At 43.2% G+C, this 16,911-nt stretch overlaps 1 protein-coding gene across 3 annotated transcripts in view; it reads left to right on the forward strand.

Annotated features, from left to right (window-relative positions):
- The window catches only part of PCYT1B (phosphate cytidylyltransferase 1B, choline), a 41,143-nt gene that overhangs the window by 21,177 nt on the left and 3,055 nt on the right, over positions 1-16,911 (forward strand). For 2 of the 3 annotated variants that reach the window (XM_054655067.2, XM_054655066.2), the window contains exons 2-7: positions 553-652; positions 1,945-2,061; positions 5,233-5,384; positions 6,297-6,375; positions 9,474-9,616; positions 11,831-12,019. In XM_054655067.2, coding sequence (XP_054511042.1) covers positions 553-652; positions 1,945-2,061; positions 5,233-5,384; positions 6,297-6,375; positions 9,474-9,616; positions 11,831-12,019 — 780 coding nt within the window. Of the gene's footprint in view, positions 1-552; positions 653-1,944; positions 2,062-5,232; positions 5,385-6,296; positions 6,376-9,473; positions 9,617-11,830; positions 12,020-16,179; positions 16,496-16,911 lie in introns of those variants that run through there. The other variant, XM_054655068.2, reaches the window with a different exon arrangement.

Here is a 16,911-nt window from a genome sequence, read left to right on the forward strand (position 1 = left end):
TGCCTTTATTTTGAATGGCTCCTCAAAATTATAGGAGATTCTGACTAAAACCACAACAAAAAACCTCCACTCCCAATTATTTGTACTGATGCCAATGGCAGGAAAGGGTGCTTGTTAAGAGGTGGCTCATTTGTCATTTGCAGCTTTCTAAGTCCCAAGTAGTTTTTCCAGCTGTTACTTACAGGTAACAGAATACATTTTTCCTTAGGCCTTCAGAGTCACTGAGAAGTGTTAAGCTGCTCACACCATCCAACCTGACTTTGTTCTGCAAACAAAAAAATTGTGTGCCTTCACCCACCTCAAAGATGACCAAGCTCCTCTAACAAGAGACAAAGAATTCAGTCACATGACATGTTTAAAAAGCTTTATTTTCCTCACCATTGTACCTTGTGTGAATTGTGTGTGCTCAGGGGTGGCCAAAAAGCAAAAATCCCCAGAGAACAAACCGGCATGAAGTCTGGTTACAGCATTCTGCCAGAATGAAAGGGTTCTTTTATAACTGCTTGGTGGTGAAAATAAATTTAATTTCTTTGTGCTTTTTCCTCCTCCCAGACTCTGACGGCACCTGCTCCATTCGCTGATGAAACAAGCTGTCAGTGCCAAGCACCCCATGAGAAGTTGACCATTGCACAAGCGCGCCGGGGGACACCAGGTATGTGGAGAGAGCTACATCCACAGGCCATGGGCACTCCCAGAGCACTGCTTCTTCCATACAAACATCAATTAATGATTATTTGTGCCTTCTACTCAAAAGCAAAAGCCTAATGTCTAGTGCTATCAGGTAATGGAGAAGAAACCAGCAACTACAGTTCTCTTAGAAAAACAACAAGAAAAAACATTTCAAGTTAGAGTTTGATGTATTTGTGGATGTTGGTTGGAAGGAGGGCTTGCCAGCCCACTCCAGCCAGTGTGAAAATTGTGTTATGTAGTAGCTACCTTCTGGATTCTCATCTCTGGAAAACTTTTCTTTCACTGATGTTCCTGATGATCACATCAGACCTTCAGTGGCCTTAAAGGTTACTTGCCAATTTCTTTGTCTGGGCATCTGTGATTGGACTGGGGAAGCAGGATGAAGTCCCAAATGTATCCTTCAGCCCCCCCATATTTGAAGAGCTTATTTTTTAAAAGGCTCTGTTGACTTACTCTACTTATTTAAAGTAAGCTTTCAAAGTATGTCCACATTATAGGAGCAAGCTGCAGCTTTCCAGTCAGCTGTGCAAGGAACAGTGCTCTCTCTCCCATGGACCCTTGGATGTCCTGACTGCAGAGACATCTCTCTGCTGTCACTGAAACACAGTCCATGGAGGTTTGAGCTCTGTTGGTTTCATCTCCACTGTGCTTTTGCTTGGAGGTGGCAAAGCATGTCATTTGAGAAAGCAAGTCCTTTTTCATTCTGGAGGCTGCTGCTGAAGGTGCTGTACAGAAAGATTTATAAGAGTGATAGCATGAGAAAGAGAAGTTATAGCCTCATTAGAGAGAAGAACTTGGGGAAAGTCTGGAAAAAGTGAAGTAAAAGGTTTGCATAGAGGAGGTAAGCAATTGATTTTTACAGCAGTAAGCTGTGGAAAAAGTCAAGGCAAGAGGGAAGGAAAGGGAAATGATGGGAAAAATCCATAAGGCATATCTGATTAGAAAGGCAGAGAGAAAAGAACAAGACATATGGTGGAACTCTGAATGAGGTAGAAAGATGACATTTTTGCTAAATTAGAATATGGGGATGATGGATGATAATAACTAGAGTAAGTCTGAGAGAAAACAGCAGAGAGTACAAAGAACAAGTAATGTGCAGTATCAGAAACTGCAGGTTCACCTGTGGGGCTTTTGAATATCAGAACTGGGGTAATCTGTGCAATCATCTGATCTGGGAACAAAATGCCATCCAGGAGAATTAAGTGCAACTTGTTTGAGATCTGAAAAATCACTGTTGTGTTTCTTTTTCCACAGTTGACAGACCTGTCAGAGTGTATGCAGATGGAATATTTGACCTCTTCCACGCTGGCCATGCTAGAGCTCTTATGCAAGCCAAAACTCTATTCCCAAATAGCTACTTATTAGTAGGAGGTAAGATCAGAGTTATTTATTGCACTGGATTTTTGCTTCTGTGCTGCTTCACTATCAGAAAGTTATTGCTGTGCTCCCACCCCCAGCTGTTTATACACTATGACTTGAATGCTGCTTTCACTCAGGGGCTTTCTATAGGTGATTTGCCTTGAATTACATCTTACAATTGCATCAATTAAAGTAAAAGTCAAATTCTGCCCTCAGCAGCACAGGCACAATTCCCATTCTAGTTAAAGCAGGTGCCTGCATGGCTCTGAGCTTAAAATAGCTCCATATGAATAATTTACCTTTTTCAGTTATTTGCTCAAAATTGTTCAAAGATGGAGATGAGTGAATGAGAGCAACCATTATTTATTTCTGGCTCATTAGTCCCTTTGCCAGCCAGGCACAGACCATGACCTCTGCCTGCCAGGTCCAGACCCAGCCTTCAGCATCATCACAGAACCTAAGTCTGGCCCATTGTCGTTGAAGACCCAAATGTAGGTCATGAGTGGAATGTCATTTCAGTTCACAAGTGTCCCCAGGCAGGTTACTTTCATAATCCTTTTTTTTTTTTTTGGCTAAGAATATCTTCTTTTCTTGGTGTGTGCCTGGCTAACAGCTGTTCAGCAGTTGGCCTGTGCCAGAGGAGTCACTGGAGGGTGGCTCTTTCCTACCTAGTTGGCTGTGCACGCCCTGCTCTCATGAAGCCTCATAAATGTGCAGTTTGGTTCCATTTTCCTTGCCCCTCCAGGGTTGAGATATTCCTCGCAGAAACATTTCACAGCAACCTTCATTCAGCTGCTCAAATGCTTTACAGTGAACATGAGTGCAACCTTCAGGTACTATAAGGTGCATTATTTTGCATATTTGTCCCAAACAGTTGCGGGGGCGGGGGGTGGGGGGGAAAGACCCAACACAGAGGAAAACCAAAATCTCTTTATAAACACGTATTTTAGTTTTACTCAAGTTTATGAAATGTGGCAATTCCCATGGAGCTTCCTGTGAGGTAAAGGACAAGTCCCTTTGTTAGGAAGGAAACAATAAGGATTCTCTGGTTTCCTGCTGAGCCAGACAACGTGCAGAAGCAGCAAGTGGAAGCACTAGACTGTGAGGTTTAAAAAAAAAAGCAAGTTATGTTCATTTTGTTGTTGTTTTCAAAGGATATGGGCTTGCCCCAGATAAGAGAAGGAGCTTTGGGGAAAAAGCCTAGCTCCTTTGAAATTCATGGCATAGCTTCACTTTGCCCCTATTTTTGGTGTGAAGGACAAAGCAGCCAGCACTCATCAGCACCTTCTCCCAGCAAGGCACTGTGTGTTAGCATGTTTAAAAAATGGACACCTTCCCACACCCACATAAAATTTGTGCTGCAAAAGCACCGGTGTCATATGTCTTTGTGGGCATCACAACAAGCCCCTTCTATTTTTCTTGTGAAGACAATTATTTAGACCTAAGATCACTTTTCTTTTTAAAATGGACATTTATACCTTCCCAAATCAGTTATTAGAGCAGGATGACAGATTCAAAAGAAGTACAAAGGAAGATACTGTGTCTGCATTGTACATGAACAAATAGTAATCAGAAAATAAAATCAAACCTTTCTTCAGAATTCAAGCAAAAATTACTATTTCCCAATAATTTTAGTAGACTTTTTCTTCCAGGAGAGGGTAGCCTAAAGATGTCATAAAGGCTGTAAATAAATACAAGTACAGTCTCTGAAGGGATTTTTCTCCTGAAAATGCTTTGATCACCATTAAATTTCTTGTCAGCAGGCATCAAAACTGACATAATAGGACAGAGTAGCATTTTGCTTGCTGAAATTCATACGTATGTTATTATGTGGCTTTGAATTTTGCACAAGCTTCAGGGCTATCTATGCCTTTCTACATTTTTCCTACTTTGAAAGTCCTTAATGACCATCACAGCAAGAACATCCATTTCACATCTCAGAAAAGACTGTATCTTTGCCAGCACCTTGCCTGATAGGTTGATGTTTTCAAATTAGAAAGAAGCAGCAACTGTAGGGCTGCTCTCACACTTCACTGCGGCACTGGTAATGTTACATTTATCATTTGTCAAGTACATTTACAGACAAAGATCCAAAGGCACAGGTTTGACCTGTGGTGAAGGACAACCACTGGCAACCCAGCTATAAACGGGTATCACATTATTCCATGTGGGGTGTCAAATGACTGTTGTAGATGTAATGTTGGAAAGAGGTGGTGGTGGAGAAGGTCACTGGTTTTTACACAATGTTATGTGGGTAGAAAGACAATACCTAACTTTTACAGTCCTCTGGTAATGTGGGTCTTGCTGCCCCTCATTTTAAAAGCAATGTGACAAAATATTGGTGCATCCAGAGTTAAAGGTGCAGGATTTCTGGACCTTTAATCTGCTCATTTCACTAGAGCATATGGCTTCTCCCAGTCCTTTCCTTGGGGCTTCCTTCAGCAGCTTTCCATTTGAACATGGCACAAGCCTTACTCTTCTTTCTGTGAAACCTGCTGAACTCAAAGCTAAGCTTGGAGACAGATTCCTATAAAGTTTTCTATTACTTGTTTTCCATCAGGATTTATTTAATGAGAAACTGTCCCACTGTGATTTTGAGCTTTGTTGGCAAATTTACCTTTTAGAGTGTTGTTTATATAAAAATAAAAAGCAGGAAGTGGAGGCCCAGAGAGGCTGAGGGGTCTCCATCTTTGGAAACCTGAGCAACCTGCAGTTGACTGTGCTGGGAGGGGGGGGTTTGGATTAGGTGGTGTCAAGTGGTTTTCCTGCCTCGACCATTTTGTGATACCTGAAGATAGTGAGCACTCTGTGATTGTGCTCACAAATCACACTGTGTTGTTTGTTTGGTTTCAAAGCATTGGCCATCACCCCTGGAATATCACAGCCCATGAAATCTCCACTTAAGAGTGGGATTGGTTTACCTTAGCATGTAAAGGATGCCACCTGAAGTGTCTTAAAATACCATACTTGGCCTCTGGCTGCAGCTCCAGAAAGAGAAGGTTGTCTCATTATTACACAGTTGTATCTGCCAACTCCAAGCAGAACTCTTAGATGCCCTAGAACACCCCAAGAATTGCTAAGCTAATAACTAAGTGCATAATGGATTTTCCTAGAATAATCAACTCCTGGTCATGCTAATTTTACTGAATGTGGAGCCATTTTGCTCATACTTCTATATTTTAGTTTGCAGTGATGATTTAACTCATAAATTCAAAGGCTTCACTGTGATGAATGAAACGGAGCGATACGAAGCCCTCAGACACTGTCGTTATGTGGATGAGGTCATCAGAGATGCACCCTGGACATTGACACCTGAGTTCCTTGAAAAACATAAGGTACCTTTGTTCCCTTATCTCCCCCTTCCGCTTTGTAGACTGACAGTTGAGAATGAGCAAGTCTGAAATCCTATTAAATGGAGCAAATTATTTTATTCAGTTAATTCCAGTTGCTGAAATTAGGTACCTAGCATTCCTTGCCTCCATCTCTGTCAGAAAACGTGATGTTTATTTTGCCTTTTTTTCTCAATATGCTGAGATGATTTCTCTACTGTGATTTTTGAAAGGTAAAATAACACTGAAAAAATTACTGATAAATTGACTTTCAGAAAAGGAGATGGTAAACCAGGAAAGTTATCACCTAGTGACTGAAGTCCTAAATTAAAGGCATGTTTCTTATTAATGGCAACAGGTGCAATATGTAAAAATACCATGTGCCCTCTAAAAGGCAGGATAGAGTGTTTTACATGCTATTGATTGCCTTGCAACACATATGAATCTGAACAAAAGCATAATTAAGTAGGATGTATTTTAGTGTCTACATCACAGGGTGACAGAAGGACAGCATGACAGTACTAGGTATGCATGTATATATGCACAGCCCTAAGGACCCAACATCAATTATCCTGCCTCCATGGTTTTGAAAGCCAAGGCTTCACCACTTACTTTTGCAGTAGGAATAAAAGCAGGAGCCTGTGTCTTGGGTTTTGTATGCATATCACACTGAGCCAGTCAGAGTGATGAGGCAGTGGCAGTGCTTTTGGAGAGAAGATTTCTGGTTTTTTATAATTGATCATACAACAGAGCAGTTGCAGGCCCAAATCTAGTAAAATCCACTAGGTGATGGCTTTAGGATGAGAATGTCAAAAGCAAGTTAGCTAAAGTCAAGAAAAGGGATAACTCTCTGTAACAATCCCCCAGTGAACCAAAATCTGGTGCTGGTGATGTGATTCTTCTTCTGTTCCCTGGCAGATTGACTTCGTAGCACACGATGACATCCCCTACTCTTCCGCTGGATCGGATGACGTATACAAACACATAAAGGAGGCAGGTAAGGGCAACTCCACATTTTTAGCACCTTCCTTTTCAGCCTCAGCTCACATTCTTTTATTGCCTTTTAACCAGAACTGCTGGGAGAGGAGCAATAGAGGTAATATCACATTGTCTTATACCCTAATGGTAGGTACTGCTGACTTGAGCAGAAAGAAAACCTCAGAGGACATCCTTGGCTGAATTCCTGCCATAATCCCAAGGAAACCATTCAGATCTAGCACAAAATAGACCCATCTGCATTTTTAAAACCGTTTTTGACAATTTTTTTTTTTAAAACAATTTTCTTGACTAAGAATTTTGAATGGATGAAAATGAGTTCAGTTCCCACAGCAGGCCAGCCAACTTTAGTCAGTTCTTGATAACCACAAACTGACACCTCCTTGACACATCCCAGTCCTAAATATGGGCAAGCACAGGCAACCTTCAGGAGCCATTAGGATCCACTTGCACTGAGGGTTCTTTTCATTACACTGGCAGAGTGTTTAAATCAGTATCAGAGTAATTAATTTCCCATGACCATTTAGCAGTTTGGTTGATACCATTACATTGAACATGAAGATGCTGAACTCATTAGGAATTTGTGTCTCTTCAGTTGAAGGCAGATGAATTTGAGGAGATAACATTAAGCCACTGCTTGCCAGTAGTAGCTATCCTAATAGAGTGAACAGTGGAAAGAGGAGGAACAAATCACATCCTTCTGCTGCTGCTCCCTGGAGATGCTGCTTTGAGCCCTGGCAAATCCAGCCTCTCTGTTCTGCATAGACATGTATATTGGAGGCTTGAAAAAATTCCAGAGCAATCTGCCTGATGGTCTTATGCCATGCTAAGTGACCTCAAACTATACTATGACAGCTATAGACCAGCTATTGACCTGAGCTGTAGGAATAAGCTTTTTATAGCAGCAGTTCTTGATCTTTTTCCACTTGTGAACCTCCCTGTGGTATCAGACTCACCGCCCTCCTTTGGGAATGACTGTTCTATAGTTTCAGAGCCAACACCAGCTTCCTTCAGTAGGCAGTGAAAAAGGTCCCTCTGGTAAGAATGGGTCACCAGGAGACATACTGCACATGTGCTGGATAGGCAGCTATTTTACTTTTCTTCTGTAAGGTGCTGAGTGCACAGGACAGCACAACAGGAACTCTTGGTGTTACTGGATCATTACCAGACTTGGTGTGAGAGTGCCCAAACCTGGCACACCCTTGTCTGCTGTCACTGAGCATGGGCACAGTGCACACACAACCCGATGAGAAACTCAAACTTGGCAGAAGAGAGTACAGACTTGCAGCTTCAGGGAGCTGTGGTCCATTGTGTCTGTCACCATGAGATACCAGAGAAGCATCTTGGGTCTTGTATGGCTGAATTTTGCTATGTATAAACTGGGAATAATGTTAACTTATTTGTGATGAGTTTTGAGATCTAGTGCTGTTATAGTCCCTAATGCTCCAGAGCAGCATTATTACAATAATGAATTTCCCCTTTCTCCCAGGGGGTTTGTTTGAAATAGACCAGGGCTGTTGATGCACTTGCACATTTTTCCATAGTTCCAGTACTCCCATTTTTCCACATCAGGTTGTTGGAGAGCAGAAAAGTAGATGGGAAGCAGGGAGCTCCTTGGGTAGGTTCTCATGGGCTCCCAATTCCCCACTACCTTCAGTGGATGGGAGGGCATATGGGCACTGGTGAGCTGGGTAACAGTGCACTGACTGAAACTGTGCACATCTGTGAACAATTAGCTTGGAAAACATGGATCAGTCCAACACATGAAGCAGATGAAAGCAAAGTCAGTGACTAAGGATAATGCCCACCTACAGTTCCACTTTCAGCTTGACAAAGGTGGGGTTTGGATTTTGTCCATGTATTCTTGTAACTCTTATCTATAAAGGTTTCTGGCTCAAAGTGGGTTTCATTGCTTCCAAAAATAGTTTCCTGAGTGATTGGTGGAAGCCTGAAAAGCAACAGTCAGGGAAGCATGTCTGCTCATGATTAAAGTAATCTATTTTTTTAGCAGAGTATTAATTAGAGATCAGAAAGAAAAAATATCACATAGCATTTAGTCACAAGAGGCTGCTAAGCTTCTTGGTTCCTTCTCTGAGTCTTTTTCCAGCCCTGTAAAATTAGGTACCAATGCCTGCTTACTTTAAGTGAATGTGTGAGGATTAATTTGCCAGGAGCTATAAAACCATTTTAAGACAAAGCACTACTTTCTTTTCCCAAACCATCTCCAATCTTCTCTCTCTCTTTCATCAGCAGTTTCATGTTGCAATTACATATAAGTGAGAGTAGCAATTTTTTTTGTAGCCCTAAATAACTACTAAACCAAGGTGTGCTTGCACTCTGCTACTATTTCATTTGTGAATTGCAGTAAGAGTTCAGGTGCTCCTCCTTTGGAGGGGAGCAATTAGAAAGCTACATATATCTCAGTTGTGTTGAGGAAAACATGAGCAGTATTGATAAATGGCCAGTTTTCTTAGGGACTGATTTGTCAGAGCAGGGAGGATGGTTATGCAGCCACTGGCATGGCTGGATGGACACGAAACACTACACTTCACACACATGACACTTCATCTTTCTGTTACAAACCACTGGCACCTCCAGGGTGTTTCCAGTTACTGTAATGCATCTTTTTCCTGGCTTTTGTCAAGGCCAGAGGCTGGTCTGTTCTACTCAGCAGAACAGAGACTGTCAGGTAAAGCCCAAGAGTGGAAATAAAGGAGAGCAGCAAACCTCCCTGCTCCTTTATATAACATTAAATAAGGGCTGTGCTTATGGAAAGAACTGCTCAGTGAATTGGCCACAGCTGTGAAGCTTGGCCTTCCTGGCTCAGGAGCCCCTGCCAGTCTAATAACTTCCACATCACAGCTGACACTGTACAGAGGGCAATTTTAGTCTTTCTAAAGACTTGAGAGAAAAATGAGTAGTATAGCAACCTCGCCTTCCCCAGACTCAGACAGGAACAACAGGAGAGAACTCGGAATAAGGCAGAATTGCGAGCCTCTTACCTTTGTCAGGCATTTTTAAGTTCATCCTCAGCTATGTGCCACAGTGCCTGGTCCTGCCAAGCTTTATCAGCAGGCTCTCTTCTCCCACTTTGCTCAGGAATGTTTGTACCTACGCAGAGAACCGAAGGCATCTCCACATCGGACATCATCACGCGCATCGTGCGCGACTACGACGTGTACGCGCGGCGCAACCTGCAGCGAGGCTACACCGCCAAGGAGCTGAACGTCAGCTTCATCAACGTGAGTGCTCCTCAAACACTCTCAATGTAAAGGAAAGGTTAAGAAATTATATCTTCCTCATGCTGCTTTTAAAAGAGCTGGAAAGAATTTAAAAGACACTGGTAAGCTGAGGGTAGTTTTAATTGCTCCTATTAATTAGCAGCTTAGTTTTTATTTTACACTTTTAACAAAGGTGCTGCTCCCCTTTCCTCCTTGAGCTATAGGCGACAATGACACACTAGGAAGGAGCCCACCCTTCCATCAGAAGCTGCTCAACCATTCAATCCAAGACATGGTTTCTTTCTATATTCCTATTCCAAGAAGGCAGAGATTTCTCAAAGAGAAACTTTTGAGATCCAAAGTTTCTCTACAATGTGATAGGATTAAAAAACCAACAAAACAAAAAACAAACAAACGAACAAAAAAAGAAAAAAAAAACAAAAAAACCCCAAAAAAACCAAAAGCCCTAACAAAGCCAATCACAGAGCAGCAGTGAAATTACTAGGGAAAGTTAGAATGGTTTTCAAAAGCCAAGGAAGTATGCTAGGAAGCTGGTACATAAATGATGCTGCTGTAGAGCTCAGAAACCACAATGGCAGGAGAGCCATATGAAAGGATGGCTCAGATTATTCATCTTCCACATACAGACCTGCCCTTCCAATGAGAAGTAAACACTGTATGGAAATCAGACTTTACCTCCTTCATTTTCTGTTTCAAGTCTTGACTTAAGACCTCAAGATAACCCATGTAACTGAAAACTCTGTTGTGATGTCTGAGATGGCTCACAGCAGGACTTCCTACCTCCCTCCCTGGAGCCTGGAAACTCCCTTGTGAAGGACTGAATTGTGTCATTTCATTAGAGTTTATCTCTTTCTTATTTTGAAGTCTGGCAGATAAACCCCAGATCACAGGGCATAAATATTTATTTCACTGTGCTTTTTTTGAGTCTTCTACACCTGTAAAAAATCTTGCTTGTAAGTACTCCACTCAGAAAGATCACTATTGCAAATAGTGATCAAAATCATTAAATTAAGGCATGCTGGATGCCTTGGAGATTCTCAAATTTATCCTAAATTTATCCTTGAGCAGCTGTGAGGTTAAGATACTGTTGCATAAGTCATGCTTGCCCCCATCTCACACTATGATGTCTCCTGAAGAACCTCCTGGCATGATTGTTTAGCTTGCAGTAATTCAAATGCAGAAGTACTGATTTGTACTGGAGACTGTTCACCTCAAAATGAAATCCCCAGGATTTCTCAAGAGCACTGGTCTTGTTTGCAGAAGGGCACTGGTTTCCTCATTAAAGGGCTGATCATCCTTTAGGTACAGAGAAAGTGAGGTTTCTTTGGACCTTGGGGATATTTTTTTGTGCTTGTGGCTTGCAAAGACAGTTCTTCTAGTGATTTGTGAGCTAGAATAAACCCCCAGTGCTTGCTTTTTTAAAATAAATTCAAGTGGCCATAAAATGGAGTTAACAGAAAATTAAAAGCCAATAGTGATATGCACTTCTACACAGACCACCATACCTTCAAGAGCACAGCCTTGCTTATTTGCTTGTACCAAAACTTGGTGGAGCACACAAGCATTTCAAGACAAAAGCTCTTTATTCCTGAAGTATTTCAGAAGCTTTTTCCAGGAGCTCCCTAATATTATCTTCTCTCTCTTTTTTTCAGTATGACTTAGCAATTAGGAGTTCTCTCCTTTCTGTGAAGTTTGCTGGCCACAAGCCATTGGCCTACACACATCTCTGTTGCAGCCAGAAGCTCCTGTATTAGCCAGGCTCAGAATTTATGAGAGTTTTCCTTCTGCTCTGCAGAAATCCACCCAAAGAGACATTTTAGTCCAAGTAGACATCCAGGCTGGCAAGTCAGCAGCATTTGCTAGGGAACATAGGGAGATTTACCTTTTGCCTACTCTTAAGTTTGAGCTGTTAATTTCCCACTCATGTCCTTCACAAGATTCATATCAATTTCAAAGTGCATTCAGTTTGAAAATAGAGAAAGATTCAGGTAGTGGATTAAACACGGTAATCATGCTAGAAACCTTTTCAATATGTACCTTCTGCATTTCATTCCACAAATGATAACCTTGCATTTATAAAAATAATGTGGGAATAGCTAACCAAGGCCATATATATTAGGATGCATTAATGCAATTTTTTTTTCTTCTTCTCAACTGTCTGTAGCTAATTATTTCTAAGTTTTTCATTAATCATTGACCACACTTTTAAAACAGGAGAAGAAATATCGCTTTCAAAACCAAGTGGACAAAATGAAAGAAAAAGTCAAGAACGTGGAGGAAAAGTCAAAAGAATTTGTTTACAAGGTGGAAGAGAAGAGCCATGACCTCATTCAGAAATGGGAAGAAAAGTCCAGGGAATTTATTGGCAACTTTTTAGAGCTGTTTGGACCTGATGGAGCTTGGGTAGGTATTCTGCCATCCCAGGAAGTCTGAGTGTTTTTATTTCTCTTCTCTAACACAGGTGAAGAGCAGATACTTTTGCTGCAGACTTTGTCTCAAAAGGCAGCACAGCAGGGTAATGGCAAACCTGGCTGCTGAAGCCATTAATGCATACCAATACTGCAACAGCAGGATTTGCTGCTTCTGGCTGTTGCTTGTTTGGGATATCTGTATTTTATGAAGGTGTGATGATGAATTTAATACTGCATTCAGCAGAGCTGCATCACAGCACCACACAACACAGTCTGTTGGTACTGTTAGCATTAAATGCAACCACTCCTACATCAGGGATGTACACTGGAGGTAGTGAGGAAAAACAGAACCACTGAAAAGGTTTGCAGTAGTTCTCTTCCTGGTCTGTATGCAGCAGTAGAAGATTATAATTTTCTAACTAACTTCAAAAACTGCTGATAAAAATTCCAAGAAGTTATTTTACTTGTCAGGTTCAGGCTCCTCTAACTGATAGCAGGGAAGGTTGAGGTGGGACTGTAGCACTTAGAAAGCTCTCCTTGGGATGTGCTGCCTTCACAGAGCCATTTACTAAAGGTCCCCAAGTGCCTTGGAAAGGCAGTTCAGAATTTGCAACAGCATCTTTCTGGAGAGAAATCTGCTCAGACCAAACTCATGCACTGAGTGGTGAGCTGGTGACACTTCAGAGCCCCAGAAGAGTCCTGGCCCCCATCTGTCAGTTCTGACAGCTTGCCAAACCTCAAGAAGCTTTGTTTGCTTCTATGATTTTTCTTTGCTGCACTGAAACCAGTAACAAAGCTGAAATTGAATGTAGAGTTTGTCTGTGTTGGGATGAAAGCCCAGACCCTCCAGTGCAGGCACCATCTCAGACACACTGCTCTGGTTGCAAACTCTGAGTGAAAAAGGCACCTTCTGCTGGAAGGAACTCAGCAGGTATTTTGTTTGTAAACAAACACATAGCAAGAGTCACAAAGCTTGTGTGAATTAAGTAGCTCACATCAGTGAGCTGTGTCACAACTCAGTGCTACCAAGTCATGCAGTGCCTGCCTCTTACTGCAGTTCTCATCTTTGCACTGACTTGCCATGTTGATTACCACTCAGTTGAGAAAAACACAAAATTAGGTTGTGAAGGCTTCAGAACAGAGGCTGTTATCATACAGCTACTTCTGTCCACCCAAAGACAGCGATCACTTACCAACACAGGCCCCAGCCACACGAGCAGTGAACTTATAACAGATTGTTCATTGACACTGGCATGTTCCTGGGGGAGGGCAAGAAGGCAACTCTTCTGGTTTACCTACGTTGTCCACATCCAGATGAAGCTTCCTCTGTGAGTTAGCCCACAGAGCTTGGTGTGTGTTCCCCCTGTGGGATGGTCCTTTGGCCATATGTGCTGAATAACTAAAGCTGATGCTAACAGAGTGTGTGAAATTCACAGGAGGTGAGAGGAGTTTAGCTGTGCAGAGACAGGGAAGGAATTCAAAAGCATTGATCCTATTTCCTGGCTCTGCCCACTCAACAGTGCATACTAATGGCATTTTTAAAAACCTTTGCTGATAAAACGTTTTACCAAATTGAATTAAGGAAAAGGTGCTCTGCATATGTCTTTTAAAATTAGAAACTCTTGTTTCCTAAGTGTTTGACCACAGAGTAGGAAGTCTGGCACAATCACAGGGACCTTTGCTAAGAACAAGAGGAGTGAAATCTCTTCACAGTGTTGTAGGAAAAGCATCAGTGACAGCAAGCTGAGAGGTGGTGTAGCTTTTTTAAAATCAGTTTGAGCCTTGGCAACAGGAAAGACTTTTAAAAAAATGATAACTTACTATTAGTGTCAAAACTGTTATTAGTGCTAATTTGCCTTATCACTGTTAGTTAGAAGTTGCTTTTAATGTTGACATTAAAAGTACAGGAATCGTTATGGGCATGCTGGATTCCTAGATCAGTAATTTGCATGCCATTAATATGCTATTATTATTTCACAAATAATTATTATAATATACTTTATGCTAGCATCAATTTTCTAAAAGTAAGGGCTATGTAACCCACAGAAAAATGCCTGCTCGTGAAAGAGGTCAAAATGTCAGTTTCAAATGTCTGGATGTCTGTAATTCATTGGCAATTTTGCCCACCTGTGCAATCCCCCTGTGCATATGTTTTCTGCAAGAGAGTCACAGAGGTCAGAAACAATGATTAGTGTGGCATGAAAGTTCTCTGTGATGTGAGACAGGACCACCACACAGTCTGGCACACAGGGCCTGATGGCAGAGACACCACTCCAGGGTGCAGGAATCCATTCCAGCTCCTCTCAGACATGTACAACAGGCACCTACAGCTGAGGGCAGAGGAGAGAAAGCACAGCTCACAGGGCAGGGTTTCTGTGCCAGTCTCTCTCAGAAGTGTCCCTTCAGATGAGGTGTCCCTTCAAGGGGCTGGCTTCCCCCAGCTCAGCACACAGGGATATTTGGGGAAGGTTGCCTTCCAAACAGCTGACACACCTCAGACATCATCAGGGGCTCAGGTAAGACAGGTTGCAGCTGGAACCTGGGGATGGTGTTTAGGCCACACCACCTGTCTGCAGCCTGGACCTGAAGTGGCCTTGGAACCATCAGAAGCTCAAAAGCAGACACCCAGCTGGTACTTGCTTTGTAAAGCCAAGGAGTATCAACATACAGGCAGTAAAATTCAGAAAGAGGCAAAGTATTTTTCCCAGTTGCGAGTTTGCCAAAGACAAACCCTAAACTGGCTGGGTGTACCTGAACTTGCTTGAGTCAAGGCTTTGGAACTATTTCCCTACCTGTGGTAAAGGACCACAGTGCATCCAGCCACAGTCTAACCCTCCAAGGAAGCCATTAACACTTGTTCTACTTCTTCAGCACCCAATGGCCCAAGGAGCTCCTTGCCTGCAAAGGGCATGGCTTACTGACCCTGCTAGGGCACAGCTGGAGAGAAAGGTGTTCTGAGGCAGGTGAGTGACACCACCTCCTCCTCCTGCAGAGCTGTGCTTTTAGCCAGCAGCCTGGTGGTTCCAGCTCTAATGCAGGAGGCAACGTGGAGGGGCTGGGCCCTTGCCCTGCTCAAGGTGTGAGTGCATCAGTTGTTTCAGCAACAAACTCTTCCCTGAAGGCCTGGGAAGCAGGTGTCCTGCAACCTGGCTGAGGGACTTAGCAGGAAGGTGGGATTCTCCTTTCCAGACCTGGCCTCTGTCACTAAGGCACAGTCAAGTACTCCCTGCCACGTGGGATGGTGCAGGCCAAGCCAGGCTGGGGCACTTGGGTGTCCTCCAGCACTGCCACCACACCGCCACAAAGCACCACTGTGCCACTGAGGTGTTAGAAGTGACAACAGAAGGAAGTCAAAGTATTTTGATTGGCCAGGAAAAAAATATATTTCATATCAAACATGGGGTTTTTTTTGTTGGGGATTATCTTCAGTGAGAGGGTGAAACAAGCCAGCAGAACCTCACATTTCTGTGATCTCAAGAGAAATTTTGCACCCCTACCCCCTATCTGGGGCTTTGCCAGCCCTGGTGACATCCTTGCAGCTCTCAGCTGCAGAAATCCTCCCCCAGCCGAATGCTTCCTGGCACCATTTATCAGGAGCAACCACCATCTGCTAACTATTGAGATTTTAGAAGTCTTGGACCTAGCAGTAGTGCAGGGGTAGGTTACACACCATGGGTTTTTTGCTCAAGAGCCTTGAGAAGTGTAGCTCCAGGCAGGAACTGTTCTGCCGCTGTGTTCTGCAGTGAAATCCAGGCTCTAAAACTAAGTCAATAAAGGCTAATGTGATCAAGATGTAAATTAGGAGAGGGAGCTCACAGAGGAACAGCTAAGTTCAGTATTTGTGCTTGATTTTTAAGCCCTGGGATTTAGCAAACACCCAGAAACCTGAGGGAGAAACCAGCATCTGCCTCTCTGCTGGCAGGGAATACTGAGTTTCAAAGAGGAGGAGAAAGAGCAAGATGAGCAGCCAGATACTGTGTCAGCACAGGGCAGAGTCACTGCAGAGGGAAGGGGAATAGGAACAGGATGAAAACTGGGCAACTGCAAGCTGGATCTCAGCTAAAACAGGCAAACCCATACGTTCTGCACAAGTATTTTCCTCTCAGACCTGAGTGGTAACTTAACTTTGTCGGGGCTGGATCTTCCTTTCAGCCAAGCATCGCCTGTGACTCAACTGCCAGTCCTGCAGCCAAGGTTGAGGCCTCTTACTCCCCATGCCCAGGAGGAGCAGCAGGGCACTCGGATCTGGCACTTCCCATGTGAAGCCTGCAGCAGCTGCACAGCACACACCATGTCTTCCGTAACCCAGCGTGATGCAAGGCCACATTGCTGCTAAAGACTAGAGGCACTTGCTTTAGTGTAGCAGATTGCTTGACTGCAGAGGTGGCTCTTCCACCCCACCAACTCTGGCAGGTCTCCACTCAGCTTTCCAAAGCAAAAGTGACAATAAAGCTCCAAGCAAAACATAGAGCCTGCAAGTGTTTTCTCTTTTCAACAGACACCCAAATTCTGACATTCCCACCCTCAATTTATGGGTTTGGGTCGTGCCTGCTCCAGGAAGCTAGGGAAGTGGCTGCCAGTACTTGGCAGGCACCAGGCTGTCTCCCTTAAGAAGGGACAGAGGAATAAAGGCTAGGAAAGCCAAGAAGCTCAGGAGGAGAGGGGTGGCCCTTCCCAACATTCTAGAAGGAAAAGGCTGTGGGAACTGGAATACTGGGTGTTCAGGCAGAAAAGTGACCTTTGGAGACAAGAGCATGACCAATACATGCAAAAAACACAAAGGGAGTCCCCCGTGCGTGGCTCAGGCCAGTACACATGGTGTTCCCACACTGGGGGTGGCCCAGCTGAGGTAAAAACTTGCATGCAAGGACCAGGTTATCATGA

This window comes from Agelaius phoeniceus, chromosome 2 (assembly GCF_051311805.1).
Source record: "Agelaius phoeniceus isolate bAgePho1 chromosome 2, bAgePho1.hap1, whole genome shotgun sequence".
NCBI classification, from domain to species: domain Eukaryota; kingdom Metazoa; phylum Chordata; class Aves; order Passeriformes; family Icteridae; genus Agelaius; species Agelaius phoeniceus.